The sequence below is a fragment of the Chrysemys picta genome, chromosome 10, assembly GCF_011386835.1.
Source record: "Chrysemys picta bellii isolate R12L10 chromosome 10, ASM1138683v2, whole genome shotgun sequence".
NCBI classification, from domain to species: domain Eukaryota; kingdom Metazoa; phylum Chordata; order Testudines; family Emydidae; genus Chrysemys; species Chrysemys picta.
This window is the reverse complement of record NC_088800.1, coordinates 43,048,592-43,064,504: the sequence shown is the minus strand read 5'-3', so window position 1 is coordinate 43,064,504 and position 15,913 is coordinate 43,048,592. Positions and strand designations below refer to the sequence as shown.

The window sequence follows — 15,913 nt, the reverse complement described above, 5'->3', positions numbered from 1 at the left end:
TCTTCTCCAAGGAAATTGGGATAGCATATTTTATGAGCAAAGATGAAAGAGGGAGCTCTGTACTGTATTGTTCAGCTATTGATTTCATATTAAGAAGGGAACAGTTTTGCAGAACTGGATGGGAGGACATTTGTGATATAAGTATCTGGTTTGAAAAACCTACCTGTAACTCCCTGGAAACACAGGGTCACATCCTGGCAGAATCAGTCTAGTCCTTCATCATTCTAAGTTAGGCACAGCAAGTGGTTTACTTTGGATCTGACTCTTAGATGCACTCTTACGCTGAGGCCTTGTTTGCTTATCCAAGTGGCTATTAAAGATTCCAGGAAACTTCTCCTACCAATAGTGGTCTGACCTGGTGTCCTTAGCAAAGTTTACTGTGCCCTCTTTTACAGATCCACAGGATCTGTTCAATGCCCCAACTTTTAAACTGTCCCTTGGAGGAACTCCATCAGTGTGTCAGACCCCCAAGGTGTCCCACTCTTCCTTAAGGGTAGGCCATGCAGCCTGGATACCCAGCACATGTTTATTTGGAGAATGGGTTTATTTCATGGGTCTTGCTCTCTAAATGAGTCTGGTACCAAACACATCACCAAGAAATGTTATCTGTTTTTCTGCAGAGGTACTGGCGCAGTTATCAGAGTAGAAAGCAAGCTGAAGACTCCCTAGTTGATCCTCTCCTTTTCAGCAATGCAGCACTCGTTCTTCAGGCCCACTGGCGAGGTTTTGTGGAGAGGCGAAGATTCCTGCAGATGCGGGTTGCAGCCTTCATCATCCAGAACTATTGGCGGGAATGCTCTAGGCGTAGGCATGCCGCAGCTATGTGCATACAGGGAGGCTGGCGAGGATACTGCGCAAAGAGACTCTACAGGGCCAAGAGAAATAAAGTCATCCTATTGCAAGCAGCATGCAGAGGATACATAGCACGGCAAAGGTAATGTGGTCAACCTCAGTGGACACAAAAGTGAAATGTTGAATAAAGATGACTGGGTAGCAGGAAGGCTGTGTGATTCGGAGCAATGATTCCCAGCAATTAGCATGAATACTAGCATTTTTCAGGCTTTTGTTACTAGAACATCATGTTCCCCTTCCCTGGTATGCTTGGGCCCCTGTGCTGCCACTATGTGCCTCCCACTCAGTTGTCCACTCTCTCTGTAACCCACAGTGGAGCTTAGTCTGATCCAAACACCAGTCAACTGATCAGCAGAGCATTCAGTTGAAAGCACACAGCTGAGGCATTACTCTGTGGAAGTGGTATAACTGTCTGAAAGGGTTGGGGCCCACTGGTGTACTGTAAACGAGCTGAGAGCCAGAATAATGACTCTAAATACATTGTGCAAGTCACTAGTACCTGATTGTACCTTAATCAGCCCAGCTAGAAAGCTGGTAAAGAACATGACCAAAACACCAGATGCTGCATTTGTACTGTGCTTCCCTGGATATATTAATTTACAAAAGAAAGCAAAAACAAAATACTGATAAAGTTTAGAGTGACCATAGTCAGGAAAGCAGCAGTTCTCACTAATAGACACCAGTGTCATTCACAACTAGGGAAAGAATGAAGCAGGTGAAAATTGAAAATTCATGTTTATGTAGAATACCCATGTGCAGTCTCACACATGATTTTTAAATGTGTGTTTAGCTATGGTATTAAAACCAAACACAGGCACTTTCTCTTAAACGTCTCTTCAGAATCAATACAATGCATCCAAGCAATGAAAGAGGAAACACTCTAAAAATCTGCTGTTTTCTCATCCTTGCAGATTTACAGCTTTAAAAGAGCAGAGATTAAAAGAGAGACAGCTGGAGAATGGAGTGTCAATCAGAGAAGAGGATGGACTGGAGGCAGATGATACTATGAAAATTAGGGGCTCAGACCCATCTAAGTGGGAGGATGGCTCGTTTGAACAGCGGGTGAGAGCTGTAGAGGAACATAAATCAGTAATAGAGAATAGTCGGGTGAATCATGCTGATCCAGTAGACAGTTCTGGAGACTTACTGTACAAAAGACACGAGAGAGCCAGCAGCCAAAGTGGCATGGACATTGAAGAGGAAGTAGTTGTGAGAGAGAGGCCCAAATCACTGGAGGATCTCAACCAGAAAAAAGTGGTCCGCGCAAAAAGAGAAAGCCGGAGAATGCGTGAATTGGAACAAGCAATATTTAGCTTGGAATTGCTTAAGGTCCGGTCCACTGGAGGGGTGTCTCCCTCAGAGGAGCGTCGGTGGTCCACAGAGCTTGTGTCAGAGGTCCTTCATTCTCCACAGGGAACCCCAGAGAGTGAAAGCTCTCAGGGGAGCTTAGAAGTGTTAAGCTGTGAGGATACTCAGAAGAATAAACTTGATTCCCCAGTTTTAGAAGAGCAAGATATGCAGTCTGTCTCCACTGAGACCCAGGACTCTTTACCTCATAGTCCTAAGCCTGGTTTACAGGACACAACCTTCTTCTCAGCAGATGTGAACAGCAACTTATCTAACAGAAAAAGGACACCATCAAGTTCTGAGTTACCAGAGAGTCCTGCTACTAAGGAGCGGGTGGTCTGTGATACCCAGAATGTTATCTACAAGATGCATCCAAGAGAGACCTTCATTTCTAGCAACCTGCCTACTTTCTACATTCCATCACAGGACACCCAGAAAGCAAATCAGTCACTGGTGGAGAATAACATGAAGAACAAACTAATGGAAAAGGAAGAAAAACCAGGTACGTTTCCTGAGGTTCAGAAAGATACGGAGCCAGGCAGGCATGTCCAAGGCAAAGCCTTGGACAAAGAGAGAGGAGAAAACCCTCCTGTCAAGCAAGAGGAAAGCCTACCTGCTCTTGCATCAGATACACATTCTTCAGACTCTGTTATCAGGAGACTTGAGAAGCTGAATGTGGAGAAGGAGGAGCGACAAAAGCAGCTGCAGCAGCAAAATGAGAGGGAAATGATGGAGCAGATCCGCCAGCAGAAGGAAATTCTGGACAAACAGCGCAAAGTTTTTGAGCAATTCGAGAGACAAGGGAGGGGAGAGGCCTTGCAAAGGACTGAGCACAGCAGAATCAAGGATCCCTCACAAGGACTGTCTCTCAGACCCCCAAAGAAAACAGACAACAGGCCTCAATCTCTCCTCATCCTAAATCCCCAGAGCAAAGGGGAAAATTTCCAGACTGTGAATACAACACCAACCTCATCAGTGGATATTAAAGGTCTCACTGTTGCAAAGAAAGGGAGCCCCCCAGCCCACATAGCACAAAAGGACAGGCCTGTCAGCATGTTCCTGGAGCGAAAAGAAGGTCAACCTGGAATGACACAGGAATCAACCAGAACAGATCGATGGAATTCAAAACTGGCTGTAGAATCTGGGGACTTCTCTAGCAGCCATGCTGCAAGGACAGAGCGCCTCAGGCAACCCCGAATTCCCAACCAGAGCACTGATGCCTCTTCTAGTGAGCCGCGGGCTAGTGCTATTTTCTTCACACCAAAAGACAGTCATTTCCTGTGAGTGGAGCAGTTGTTTGTTTGCTTGCTTTATACCATGAGAGGTGACTGTTGCATGACCTTTCCTGAAAATAGGATTGATTTCTACAGGTTTGCAATGAAACAAAGAGCCACATGATCAGTTTTGGGCACCTCATTACCAAAAAGATGCTGCTAAAATGGGGAGGATTCAGAGAAGAATATCAGTAATTATTAGAAAGCAACAGAGGGTCCTGTGGCACCTTTGAGACTAACAGAAGTATTGGGAGCATAAGCTTTTGTGGGTAAGAACCTCACTTCTTCAGATGCCAAGTGAGGTTCTTACCCACAAAAAGCTTATGCTCCCAATACTTCTGTTAGTCTCAAAGGTGCCACAGGACCCTCTGTTGCTTTTTACAGATTCAGACTAACACGGCTACCCCTCTAGTAATTATTAGGAAGCTGGAGGGATTGACTTAAAAGGAAAATTAAAAGAACTCTCATGCAGTGCATACCATAAAGTCTCTGTCAGGTGGCTATGCGTGACTATGGAGAGCCAAGCTAACCATCTACAGCAAACATCTGAAAAGTGTTAATAGCAAGAAAGGAGAGAAATTACAATAGTTAGGGCAGTACAAAGTGGTGTGAGTAGGAAGGATGGGATGAAAGTAAGAAAGGAGTTTAAGAGAAGTATCAGAAAAAACTTAGTTTTATTATTATCTGGTAGAATAGATTCCCAAGGGAAGTGGTAGAATCTCCAACACTTCACACATTTACAATTTCAGTGGACAAAATAGTAGTGAATGGTCAACTAGGGAACAATCTTGCACTGTCAGGGAAAAGGGAATAAATGCAGATCTTCTATGCAGTGTGGTTGTAGCCATAGTGGTCCCAGGATATTAGAGAGAGAAGGTGGGTGAGGTAATATCTTTTACTGGACCAACTTCAGTTGGTGAGAGAGACAAGCTTTCCAGCTACACAGAGCTCTTCTTCTTAAGCAATCTGTTCCACCTGGCATTTAGCTATGATGCTGGGCGAACCTTCTCCTGACCTGACGAAAAGCTCTGTATGGCTCGAAAGCTGCTCTCCCTCACCAGCAGAAATTGGTCCAGTAAAAAAAAAATTTCCTCACCCACCTTGTGTCTCTCTAGAGCAGATCTTCTCCTTATGGAGACTGGAGGTGCACAAGGTTTTGAAAAAGAGCTGCTGTGAATAAAGTATACATTTAACAGTCTTGACAGTATTAAAAACAATTGTATAGAATATGGGAAGTTCTTTGCAGGTTAAATGGTGGGTTCACATTCCAAGCACAGGTCATGGCAGCATTTTGATCCTGTGCTCATGTTTCCTCTCCTGCAAATCTGTGGGTCAGGCTGATCTGGGATATGTCTACACAGCCGACGTTAAAAGTGGCAGCACTTTAACGTGGCTGTATAGTCGCGGCTCCAGCAGTGGGAGAGAGCTCTCCCAGCGCTGTAATAAAACTACCTCTATGAGGGAAATAGCTCCCAGCGCTGTAGCACTGTCTACACTGCCACTTTACAGCACTGAAACTTGCATCACTCGGGTGCGGGGGTTTCATACCCCTGAGCAAAGAAAGTTTCAGTGCTGTAAGTGGCAGAGTAGACAAGGCCTGAGTGCCTTTAGGGAGCTGTGTCTGCAGGGTAACGGCACCCTTCATCCCTCCCAAAGCAGCCTCCCAAATGTCTTTTATGATGTTTGCTGCTATTAATTGGTTCATGGTACCACCTACTGTGTGTGAGGAACTTTTTCTATTTGCCTTAAGGGAAGGAGGGCAGGGGAAAGGGTTGAATCAGTTTCCTTTGTCCAAGTTCTTTCCTGGCCTGCGCCTCCTCCCCCGCCCATACAAAACAGGAAGTGTCACTATAGGCAGCATGGCAGAATTGGTTTTTTAAGCGGTCTGGCAGATGATATCAGGGACCTTCAATTGTACATTGTGGCGCATGTGAAAGAAGGCACGGAGGTGATTGAGACACAGGCAGACAAAGGTGGGACTTAGTTGCAATGTCTAAACTAGGGCTGTCGATTAATCACAGTTAACTCATGCGATTAATTCAAAAAATTAATTGTGATTAAAAAAATTTGTTGCAATTAATCACACTGTTAAACTATAGAATATCAATTGAAATTTATTAAATATTTTTCAATGGTTTTCTACATTTTCAAATATATCGATTTAAATTACAACACAGAATAGCAAGTGTACAGTACTCATTTTATATTATTTTTGGTTACAAATATTTGCACTGTAAAAATGATAAAAGAAATAGTATTTTTCAGTTCACCTCATGCAAGTACTGTGGTGCTATCTCTTTATCGTGAAAGTGCAACTTACAAATGTGGATTTTTTTTATCACATAACTGCACTCAAAAACAAAACAATGTAACACTTTAGAGCCTACAAGTCCAATCAGTCCTACTTCTTGTTCAGCCAATCGCTCAGACAAACAAGTTTGTTTACATTTATGGGAGATAATGCTGTCCACTTCTTAATTACAATGTCACCTGTAAGTGAGAACAGGCATTCACCTGGCACTGTTGTAGCTGGCGATGTATTTATGTGCTAGATGTGCTAAAGATTCATATGCCTCTTCATGCTTTGGCCATCATTCCAGAGGGCATGCTGATGATGCTCATTAAAAAAATAATGTGTTAATTACATTTGTGACTGAACTTCTTGGGGGAGAATTGTATGTCCCCTTCTCTGTTTTACCCGTATTCTGCGATATATTTCATGTTATAGCAATCTCGGATGATGACCCAGCACATGGTGTTCATTTTAAGAACACTTTCACTGCAAATTTGACAAAATGCAAAGAAGATACCAATGTGAAATTTCTAAAGATAGCTACAGCACTCGACCCAAGGTTTAAGAATCTGAATGCCTTCCAAAATCTGAGAGAGATGAGGTGTGGAGCATGCATTCAGAAGTCTTAAAAGAGCGGAAACTACAGAACCCCAACCACCAAAAAAGAAAATCAACCTTCTGCTAGTGGCATCTGACTCAGATGATGAAAATGAACATGCGTCAGTCCGTGCTGCTTTGGATCGTTATTGAGCAGAATCCATCATCAGCATGGATGCATGTCCTCTGGAATGGTGGGTGAAGCATCAAGGGACATATGAATCTTTAGCGCATCTGGCATGTAAATATCTTGCGATGCCGGCTACAACAGTGCCATGTGAATGCCTGTTCTCACTTACAGGTGACATTGTAATTAAGAAGTGGACAGCATTATCTCCCGTAAATGTAAACAAACTTGTTTGTCTGAGCGATTGGCTGAACAAGAAGTAGGACTGATTGGACTTGTAGGCTCCATTTTACATTGTTTTATTTTTGAATGCAGTTATTCCTTTGTACATAATTCTACATATCTAAGTTCAACTTTCATGATAAAAAGATTGCACTACCATACTTGTATTAGATGAATTGGAAAATAGTATTTCTTTTGGTTTTTTACAGTACAAATATTTGTTATAAAAATAAATGTAATGTGAGCACTGTGCACTTTGTATTCTGTTTTGTAATTGAAATCAATATATTTGAAAATGTAGAAAATATCCAAAAATATTTAAATAAATGGTATTCTATTTTTAAGAGGGCGATTAATTTTTTTAATCGCTTGACAACCCTAGTCTAAACTATTATTTTTTATTATTTATTTCATTTAAATCAGTGCAACAATTAACTTGATGCTGTATAAGATACAAAATGAAGACTATTCTTGCCCTAAAGATTTTGCAGTTTAGTAGACAAAACTGTGGGAGGCCAGAAGAAGGAATAACAGAGGAAATAAAATTTTTCCTCCTAGACAGTAGCATGGCATTGAAAATTTTTAATATGATTTTCTGTCTCTTGTTACTTAACTTTTTTTCCATTCTGCAAATTTAATTCCCAACACAAAGCACTAAAGATAACCTATATGAGAGCTACTGGCAAGTGTGCAGTAAGGATGATGGTTCATAGTTTGACGAAGGACAGGAGTTCTGTTCATTCGTGCGTTTTATCCTCACTACAGTGTTTAATGGTATTAAGTGTATGCTGAATAACTAAAGATGGCATCCCTTAAAGCACATGAAATCAAATTGCAATTTATTCTTGATCCGTTGAGTTGTACATACTCAAATGTTTCTGGAATCTGGACTGACGTTATGGGTGAACCTGGGCGAGGAATTTAAATGTCTTTTTGTTGTTGTTGTTGTTGAGTTTCAACAAGGAATCTTCAAATCATCAGATCCTTTCGAAAGATGAACCACCTAGAAAGCCACTAAAGTTCCCTGGGCCAGGCAGAGGGGGGGTAAGTTACAGCTTTCTTATTTTATCTTTCAATTAAACAAAACTTATTCTGCCAGTTTCTTCTCAAGTGTTTGAAGAGAAAACAGAAGGGTGGGTGCTATTCAATTACGAGTCTGTGAGAAGGAAGGGGGGATACTAATGGTATGGAAACATTAAAACCTTCTCTTCAGGATACCCTAGTTAACACAAGAACATACTAGTGCAGAATTGCAAGATGTTTTCTTCCATGAATGCCCCAGTGGTAAACACTGTAGAATGCAGTCATGTCTTGTTTTGTTTAACATATGTTTTGGTAACATCCATGACTGTCCATTTTCCCAGTGCTGTCTTTCATTTTTGTTTTCCCCAATCCCCTGCACTACCTGTGATACTTGTGTGTTATGTGTGGATTAGCATATTGTTCATGGAGTTCTTAAGGCTGTACTTGACCTACCCTGTGATATCGAACATCAGCAGAATCGCCTTTTCTTTTAAAACATTTTTATGTTATCTGTTTTATCATTTGGTCAAGCAGGTTGCCAGACCGGCCCATAAAAAGAAAGCCCGCATGGCGCGGACGCGCTCCGATTTCTTGACTAGAGGTACTTTTGCTGATGGGGAGGGGGATACGGAGGAAGATGATTACGATGACAATTTTGAGTTCCTTCTCTCCCCTGACCAACCTCCTCACCTTGAGCCAGGGCCTACAGCCAGGCTTGGGCAGGCCTGTCACAGTGACTCTGAAATGGTAATTTTCCGACATGCGGGAAAACAAAGGGAGCAAGCAGCTGTGCGGGAGCATTTCTTTGCTAACCTTTAGCTGTACTGACACCCTACACTGCTTCTTCTCCCACTGATGATGATGCTGTAGATGGGTAAACTCAGAGAACACAGCAGAAGCAACCTCAACAAATGAGTGGGGGGAAGGCGGCACTTGTGTTTATATCAAACCTTGGCATTGCCTTCAGGATGGATTTGACAAATAAGACACCTAATGAAAGTAGTGCTTCTCCAGAGAGCTACAGTATATACCTAGTACAAATGCTAAGGATCGCCCTGCCAGCAATCATGAAAAAGACTAGGGAATAGGGAGGGCTTGCAGGACTTATGTAGTTTCTCTGTAGACTTACAAAGACTGTTTAATACATTCTACTAGTTTATAACAATAGGCACAGCATGCCTAATCTCCCTCTCCTTTGACAAGATTCATTGTACAGGTGATCGGAAAAGATCTAACTAAACAAATTGTCCCACATACATACAATCAGTTCTTTGATTAAACAACAAAAACTCTATCTGTATCTTACATTTTTCCTATTTTAGTTTTGATTGATTCCCTTTTAAAATAATGCTTCACTTATTATTTGAGGTCTGTAACTTCAAAGAAATTAGTTTCTGGCATCAATTTTTTTCCAAGATAAAAGAAAATGGGAGTGAGACCACATGTGAAAATGCAGATATCCGCACAGGAAATGTCTGCACTGTGTAGGTAAGCAGTGCCATAAGCTAAGTGCATGCTGTGTTCCTGGAGGTTTACCCTGTTACAAAGCATTAGTTCTTTTAGCAGTAGAAATCTTTCACACTGGAAAACTCTGCTGAGATGCAAACAGGTGCTGGGCTCACTGTTAGGATGGAGGACGCTATGCTTGGAAGGGTTTTAGTTCATGCCTCTGATTGGAAATGGTCCTATTATTCTGCTCACTGGGTTTAACAACAGTCACTGCATGCAAGTAGTCCTAGGCCTGTCTCATCAGTGCACACTATGTATCATCTCTCCTTCTGTATCACTTACCCTCTGTAATACTCCATCACTATCTCTAACTGGTGGTTGGGCACGCAAGGTGGTATCATCTGGGAGCAGTCACTTGCACGACCAGGCTCTGCTTTCTAGCATATGCTGAATAGATACATTGTTGCATAAAAATACTGTTTATCTGTATGTCTTGTAAATATATGCAGAATTTCCATCTGTCTTCTATATTGCAGGACTAGGTTTGAGACCAGCTCTTTGGAAGTGACAGCTTTTGGCTTCTGTATTTCAGAACCGCCTTGCCTTTGTCTCAGTGCTATTTTAGAACAGCAAAATTTATGGACTGTTCAAGTGATGCAGTTTCCAGAAGCTTATTAGCATTTAGATGTTAATAGCTTAGCCCTTGCAGTGCGTGAGAGGCTGTTACATGTGATAAAGCAACTTAATAATACAGCAGTACAGATGTGAGTTGGTTTCAGTACAAACTGGAGAGTACTTGAATGTGGGTGTGTATTTGTTGTTTGCCTTAAGATTTCAATACAATAGGAAGGACAGCCAGGCAATCTTCCTTTGGATGGTGGTGATTATTTTAATGAGAAAAACAAAATAGTTTATCACACATGCACAACAGCTGCTAATTATCAAAAGTCAGTTTTTAGTTAATGTTTTTGGTGTGCTGTTCATAAACCAATGGTTGCTGAATACATGAAAGAAATAGAGTGTGACACTGAAAACTAAAGCACTTTTTGATTCAGCTTCTGCTATTACTAGCCTGCCTGTTTGAAGTCCTAGTACAGTAAAACCTCCTGATGTCCTGTGTGCAAAATCGATTTATTTGTGTACCCTGCTGGTAGGTAAAGGTGCATTAGATGGTGTTGCTCGCTGGCACTGTGGTATGCACATATCTGCAAAGAGAGAGTCTTCAACCAGAGGTGAAGTTGAAGGTGCAAATGTTGAATCTGATTGCTTAAGACAAAGTAGACTTTGGTGACAATAGTGTGATTGACAATGAGACCATCTTTTCAAAGGCTGCTTGGATTTTCTAGTCAGCAAAATTCTAGTTATCAAACAGTATGACAAGTACAAATGTCATGTACAGCTTATCTTAAAGGATTAATAGAGCTTGTTTTTACTTTTAAACAGCAAGCTTGCAATCTCTTGTATCGTGTATGTAAGCAAGCTTGGCTAGAGAATCAGTTAAAGCCTCATTTGAGATGATGTATGAAGCATTTATCATTTTGCAATGATTTGTTTAGCTAATTTGTGAGGGGAGAGGGTGAAAATCTTTAAATGCAATTTATGGAAGTGAAACCCTTTTTCCCCCAAGGCGTTTGAGGAGGCATTGAAAATGAGACAATAATGAGGATACTCTCACTACACCTTTCTTAATAAAACAGTGACGTGAGTTTTGAATTAAAAAAATAAAAGTTCTGAGTAACTCCAAAATTTGTCACCCATTGTCCAACTCATAAAACAGACAATCCATGGACTTGATGGTTATTACTTCAACAAAGATCCATGAAATAAGAACCCTTGTCATAAGCTATCACTAATCAGTGGGAAATGCATCTTATGAAAATTCTTAAATCCAGCATGATGGAACAAAGCATCATCTCCATCTGTCACAGTCACATATATTTAAATGTGCAGCATGCACACACTAAATCTAAACTCAGCCCATATTATTCCAGAGGAAATTAATTCCCTCCTGTACCCTGCCAGACCCATTAAAGTCCACCCCCTGCAGCCTGCACAAATAGATGCACCTTGCAGTGTGCTCTAACGGTCAACAAACCAGCCCTATTCTAAATCCGTGGATAAAGCTTGTTCCAGACCTGAGCCTCCTGACAGAGAACATTTCGCTGCCAGCTCCCTCTCTTTTTAAGGGCAGTCCAGCTTGAATGTCTCTGTCAATTGAAACTATGGCAGCATGGCAGGGGAAGAGACACTCTATCAGCTCAGACAGTTCCAAGCTATTCAGGGCATTATGAGTTAAAACCAACACCTTGCATTCAAAAATATAGTCAGTTGTTAGAATAGTTTTTTAAATTTTTAGTAGAAAACAATTCCCAAAGCTATGGAAGAGCTGAAGAGGAGGATAATAGAATAGTGATTGCAATCTCAATGGTGTCAAGAAAAAAGAATTTAAATAAACCATATCTAATAGTTTAATGATGATCTCATATACCCCTTATATCTGTTTCACTATGCAATGTGCATCAGCAGACCTTTCCTCTTTACACTGTATATCCACACGCAAGAAAGATGGCTGTTTTCAATCCCCACATTGTTAATATCCAACAAGCAAGATGCCAGTGATCTCCCTGCTGCATTTTGTCATCATACAAAAAGCCCCTTCAGTGGAGCTGATTATTTCCCTATCTATAATACTTGTTGATGTTGCTCACATAAACAACTACACTATGAAAGTGTTTACAAACAAGGTATCTGAATTCTTTTTATATTGCTGGAAGTTTTATGCAGTGTAATCATGATGACGACTAGAATAAGCACTTTGTTCTTGCATATCCCAACTATTTATTACCAAGAAAATTACATCAGCTTTGGTCATCACATCCGCACCACGTTCTTTCTATGAAAAATCTGATTTCATGTCATGCTCTTGATGTAAAAAGCATACACAGATCCTTTCATCAGACTTGTCTAAAAAAAACACACTACAAGCACCATTGTATGTAAAGCCTTTGTGGGTATGTCTGCACAGCAAAGAAAAGCCCATGGCTGGTCCATGCCAGCCGACTCGGGCTTGGGCTGTGGGGCTGTTTCACTGCTGTGTAGAATTCCGAGCTTGGGCTGGAGTCCAGGCTCTAAGACCCTGCGAGGTGGAAGGGTCCCAGAATTCAGGCTCCAGCCCAAGCTTGGGCTGCAGCCCCAGCCTGGAAGTCTACACAGCAATGAAACAGCCCCATGAGCCTGAGTCGGCTGGCATGGGCTAGCCGCGGGTTTTTCTTTGCTGTGCAGACATACCCTGTGTGCACACAAGCTTTTGGTTGCTTTGATTTGCAAGATCAGATGTGGGGATGGCTATACACTAGCTCTGAGCTGGGAGAACATTGTGGTATTGGCCTACGGACCAGCACAACAAACCTTCCACCCTACTTTTGGAATTCCCACAGCCATTGCTGCCAGAACCAACATGGAGCTTGTTTTAAGCTGAAGCAGAGCATATCTAGGCCAAGAGGACAGCAAACATGAACATATTTCTTTCCCCTTTACTGCTTACAGTAGAAACCAAGCTTAATGTGTCCAATCCTGCGCACTCAGACCACATGAACCATGGCTTTCATTTGCAAAGTGCAGTTCCAGAAAGATCCCAAAACACAGAAGTGCACTTTTGAGAAATTCCCCTATAACGTCTTATTTTTACACATATCAGAGCTAAGAAGTTTCTGTGGATAAGGATAAGTGATCACAAAATAGGGTTGAATCCACTTAGTCAAACTGCAATCATTGAGACAAATATTTTAACAGGCTTATTTTTAAACGGAGAGGTTTGTACAAACTGTACCTACTTTCATGAGCATCTGAGGTATCAGTTACTGAACTAGGTATTTCATTGTATCCATATATCTACGTGAACAGCTACTGTCATTTCAATATGATAGATTTTTTTTCTAGTTTCTTGAGGGTGTTTAAAATATATCTTTAATGCAACATAAATAGACTAATCAAAATACTGGAAGGAGATTGGGATCTTATTCTGAGCCTCAGTGACCTTTGCTAGTCTCTAAGGTGCCACAAGTCCTCCTGTTCTTCTTTTTGCTGGAGAAAATCCACAAGCTTCAATTATTATGCAGCTTCTTATTTCAGTGTTGGTAGTGCTCTGCATATGCTGCCATCTGCTGGCTGAAAGGGATAAAACACTTTAAATGTCTGGAAAACAATATACGTAAAAGAAATAAAATAGGCTCTTAGTAACAGTTTTTTCATTACATGGTGAATGTTGTTCTCCTGGAATCCATATTTTATGTAATTTTGGTTAAAACCTTTTTTAAATATAGATTACTCATGGGTACAATGGAAAAAATGGTTATATTGAAAGAAATGCATTAAACATAAGAGAGCATGTTCAACTGATCATAGTGTTTTCATTTTAAAAAAACAGTTGTATAGACCAGAAAAAGATCACACTCCTTGAAATGCATTAGAATGCCTCATAACACTCATCTTGCTGGAAAAGATGACAGTCCTGTAAAGGTTCTGTAAGCATGAACCATCAATGTCTTTTTGATTGTAACATACAATCTGGTTTTACAAAGTCTGACTTTCAGCTCCCGTGGTGTTTGTGCCAAATGTGATGTTTTCAGTAAGATGGTCACAACCAGGAGTCAGGTTCAGAAACCCCAATTTTAGCTGAAAATAGTTGCATAATGACCTGACATTTTTAACGTCAAGAAATGTTTCTCACCCTGTGATCTTTCAGGCTGCTCTGCTGAGAGAAATGGCTGCAGTTTTCAGTAGTCGCATTGATGGAGTCACCAAATCTCATCAGTATTTGCAGAAGCTGGATGATTAAACAGACCCTCTTCAGCTAATCCTCTTGTTTAATATGGCCAAATCTCTTCTCCTTGCTGCTTCAGGAATATCGTGCATGTATAGCTTTGCATGCCAAATGAAAAAGGATCTACTCAAAGTCACAACTTTCACCAGGCTTTTTTCTTTTAGAAGAGAAGAAACAAACAAAAAATACTATCCACTAATCAAACCATTTCCTCCTATAGGCGGGGCAGGGAAAAAAGATGTATTATTTATTTCTAATTTTTAATTATTTGTTCTTGGACACTACAGTGATGGGGCTATGAAAGTACATAGATTAGAATTAAATTACCAACCTCAACTGGCTGCCTCAAGACATGATATTGGACAACTTTTTAGAACCATAACCATTGCTCTTTCAAACTAAATTTGATATAACATTGTGAAAAAAGCCTCTCTATTATAACATGCTAGGGAGGTTAAGAAAATGCCATCTTTGTAATATTGAGAAATAATCAAAATAAGGCAATACTTAAAATCAAATAGACTTAACCCAAAAAAGCATATATTTTCAAAGCTTTGCATACAGTATTGTTCATGGAACTCTTATTGAATTTAATGAGCTGTGCGATTTAAATCCATTCACACTTCAAAATGTACCCACAGCATTATAAGCTTTTGAAAAAACTATGAATCGTGCTGTTAGTGATTGAACATAGCATATGTAATTTCTTTATATTACCTCCTCCTAAATGGCGTGTCTTCATTTTAGCAGGTCAGTGCACTAGCACTTTGGACAAATCAATATTTTTTTTAGTCTTCTACAGAGTTGAATACACACCAAAACTTGAATACTGAGGAGGATGTATTAATATCTTATAGGGTACCCTGATATGTTGGCGCTATTGACAATTTCATTGTTAGCTGGGAGTATCTGTTGGAAATTCTGTTGTAGACATCCCTCTTCTAAAATGAAGAGTTGGATTGATCAGTCAGTTGAGTGTTCCAACTGGCTGAACATTCTTGGTTGCTTTGTAATGTGGACAACATGTGGGTTTGTGTGAAGCAGTTTAAAATATCCATTGCTAAATCTAATTTAAGGGATGCTCCTTTGGGAAGGAGTTGTTTTGTTAATTCTGTGTGAAAATATGTAGTTAAATATGTGCTGAAGCCAGTATATATGTTTTGCTGTACTTGAAATGTTCTGCTCTTCTGGGAGGCCTTAAGGTTTCTTGTTGCCTGTAAGTGGATCATCAATAGGTTGGACCAGGGCTATCCATTTAGGTTTCACCCAATTGTTAATTTTTTGACAACCAAACAGAAATCAGGACATGTTTTAATGATAGTATATAACATTTTCAATTTTTTGTGTGTAGCCGATGAAATCTCAGATTGTTCTAGGAGGTCTGTGTCACCTGCAATGCTAGCCAGTCTCTTGATTTTTAAAGTATTTTTATCCTTGTAATTGTTGCAGACATTGCAGCGTTTCACATCAGGTGAAGGCCAAGCAAAGCTTCATAAAACAATGTCTCAGGGTGAGATTGGGAAGCTGGCAACTGTTCAGAAGAATCTGCCTACCGATGGAAGGTATGAAATATATACCTGATGGGGGAAGAGCTGAAATGATGGGAGAGAATGAGTCCAACCCATGTCATATTTGATTCCCTTCAGACATTAGGGCAACTGGCTCAGTCACTGGGTTTTCATTCTGTCTTTTCAAGAATTCCTTTGAAGGTTAAACCTAAGGATTGAGATTTTTGTTAGATTAAAAAGTTTTATTTCATATTACAAAAGAATGGGATAATACAACCAAGAACCCTTATGTAGCAAGATATATGGGCCTTAATTTTCAAAAATGGGTACCAAATTTTCTGTGCAAAATCATCCAGTTGTCAATGTAACTTGTTCATGCCACTTAAGTGTGTGTTTTTG

At 40.5% G+C, this 15,913-nt stretch overlaps 1 protein-coding gene across 19 annotated transcripts in view; it reads left to right on the top strand.

The window, feature by feature from the left end:
* The window catches only part of MYO9A (myosin IXA), a 475,076-nt gene that overhangs the window by 429,230 nt on the left and 29,933 nt on the right, over window positions 1-15,913 (top strand). For 10 of the 19 annotated variants that reach the window (XM_065558506.1, XM_024103989.3, XM_024103987.3 and 7 more), the window contains 5 exons: window positions 621-934; window positions 1,764-3,479; window positions 7,666-7,756; window positions 8,267-8,482; window positions 15,456-15,568. In XM_065558506.1, the coding sequence (XP_065414578.1) occupies window positions 621-934; window positions 1,764-3,479; window positions 7,666-7,756; window positions 8,267-8,482; window positions 15,456-15,568 (2,450 nt within the window). The remainder of the gene's footprint in view (window positions 1-620; window positions 935-1,763; window positions 3,480-7,665; window positions 7,757-8,266; window positions 8,483-15,455; window positions 15,569-15,913) is intronic. The other 9 variants (XM_065558508.1, XM_065558507.1, XM_024103986.3 and 6 more) reach the window with 2 other exon arrangements.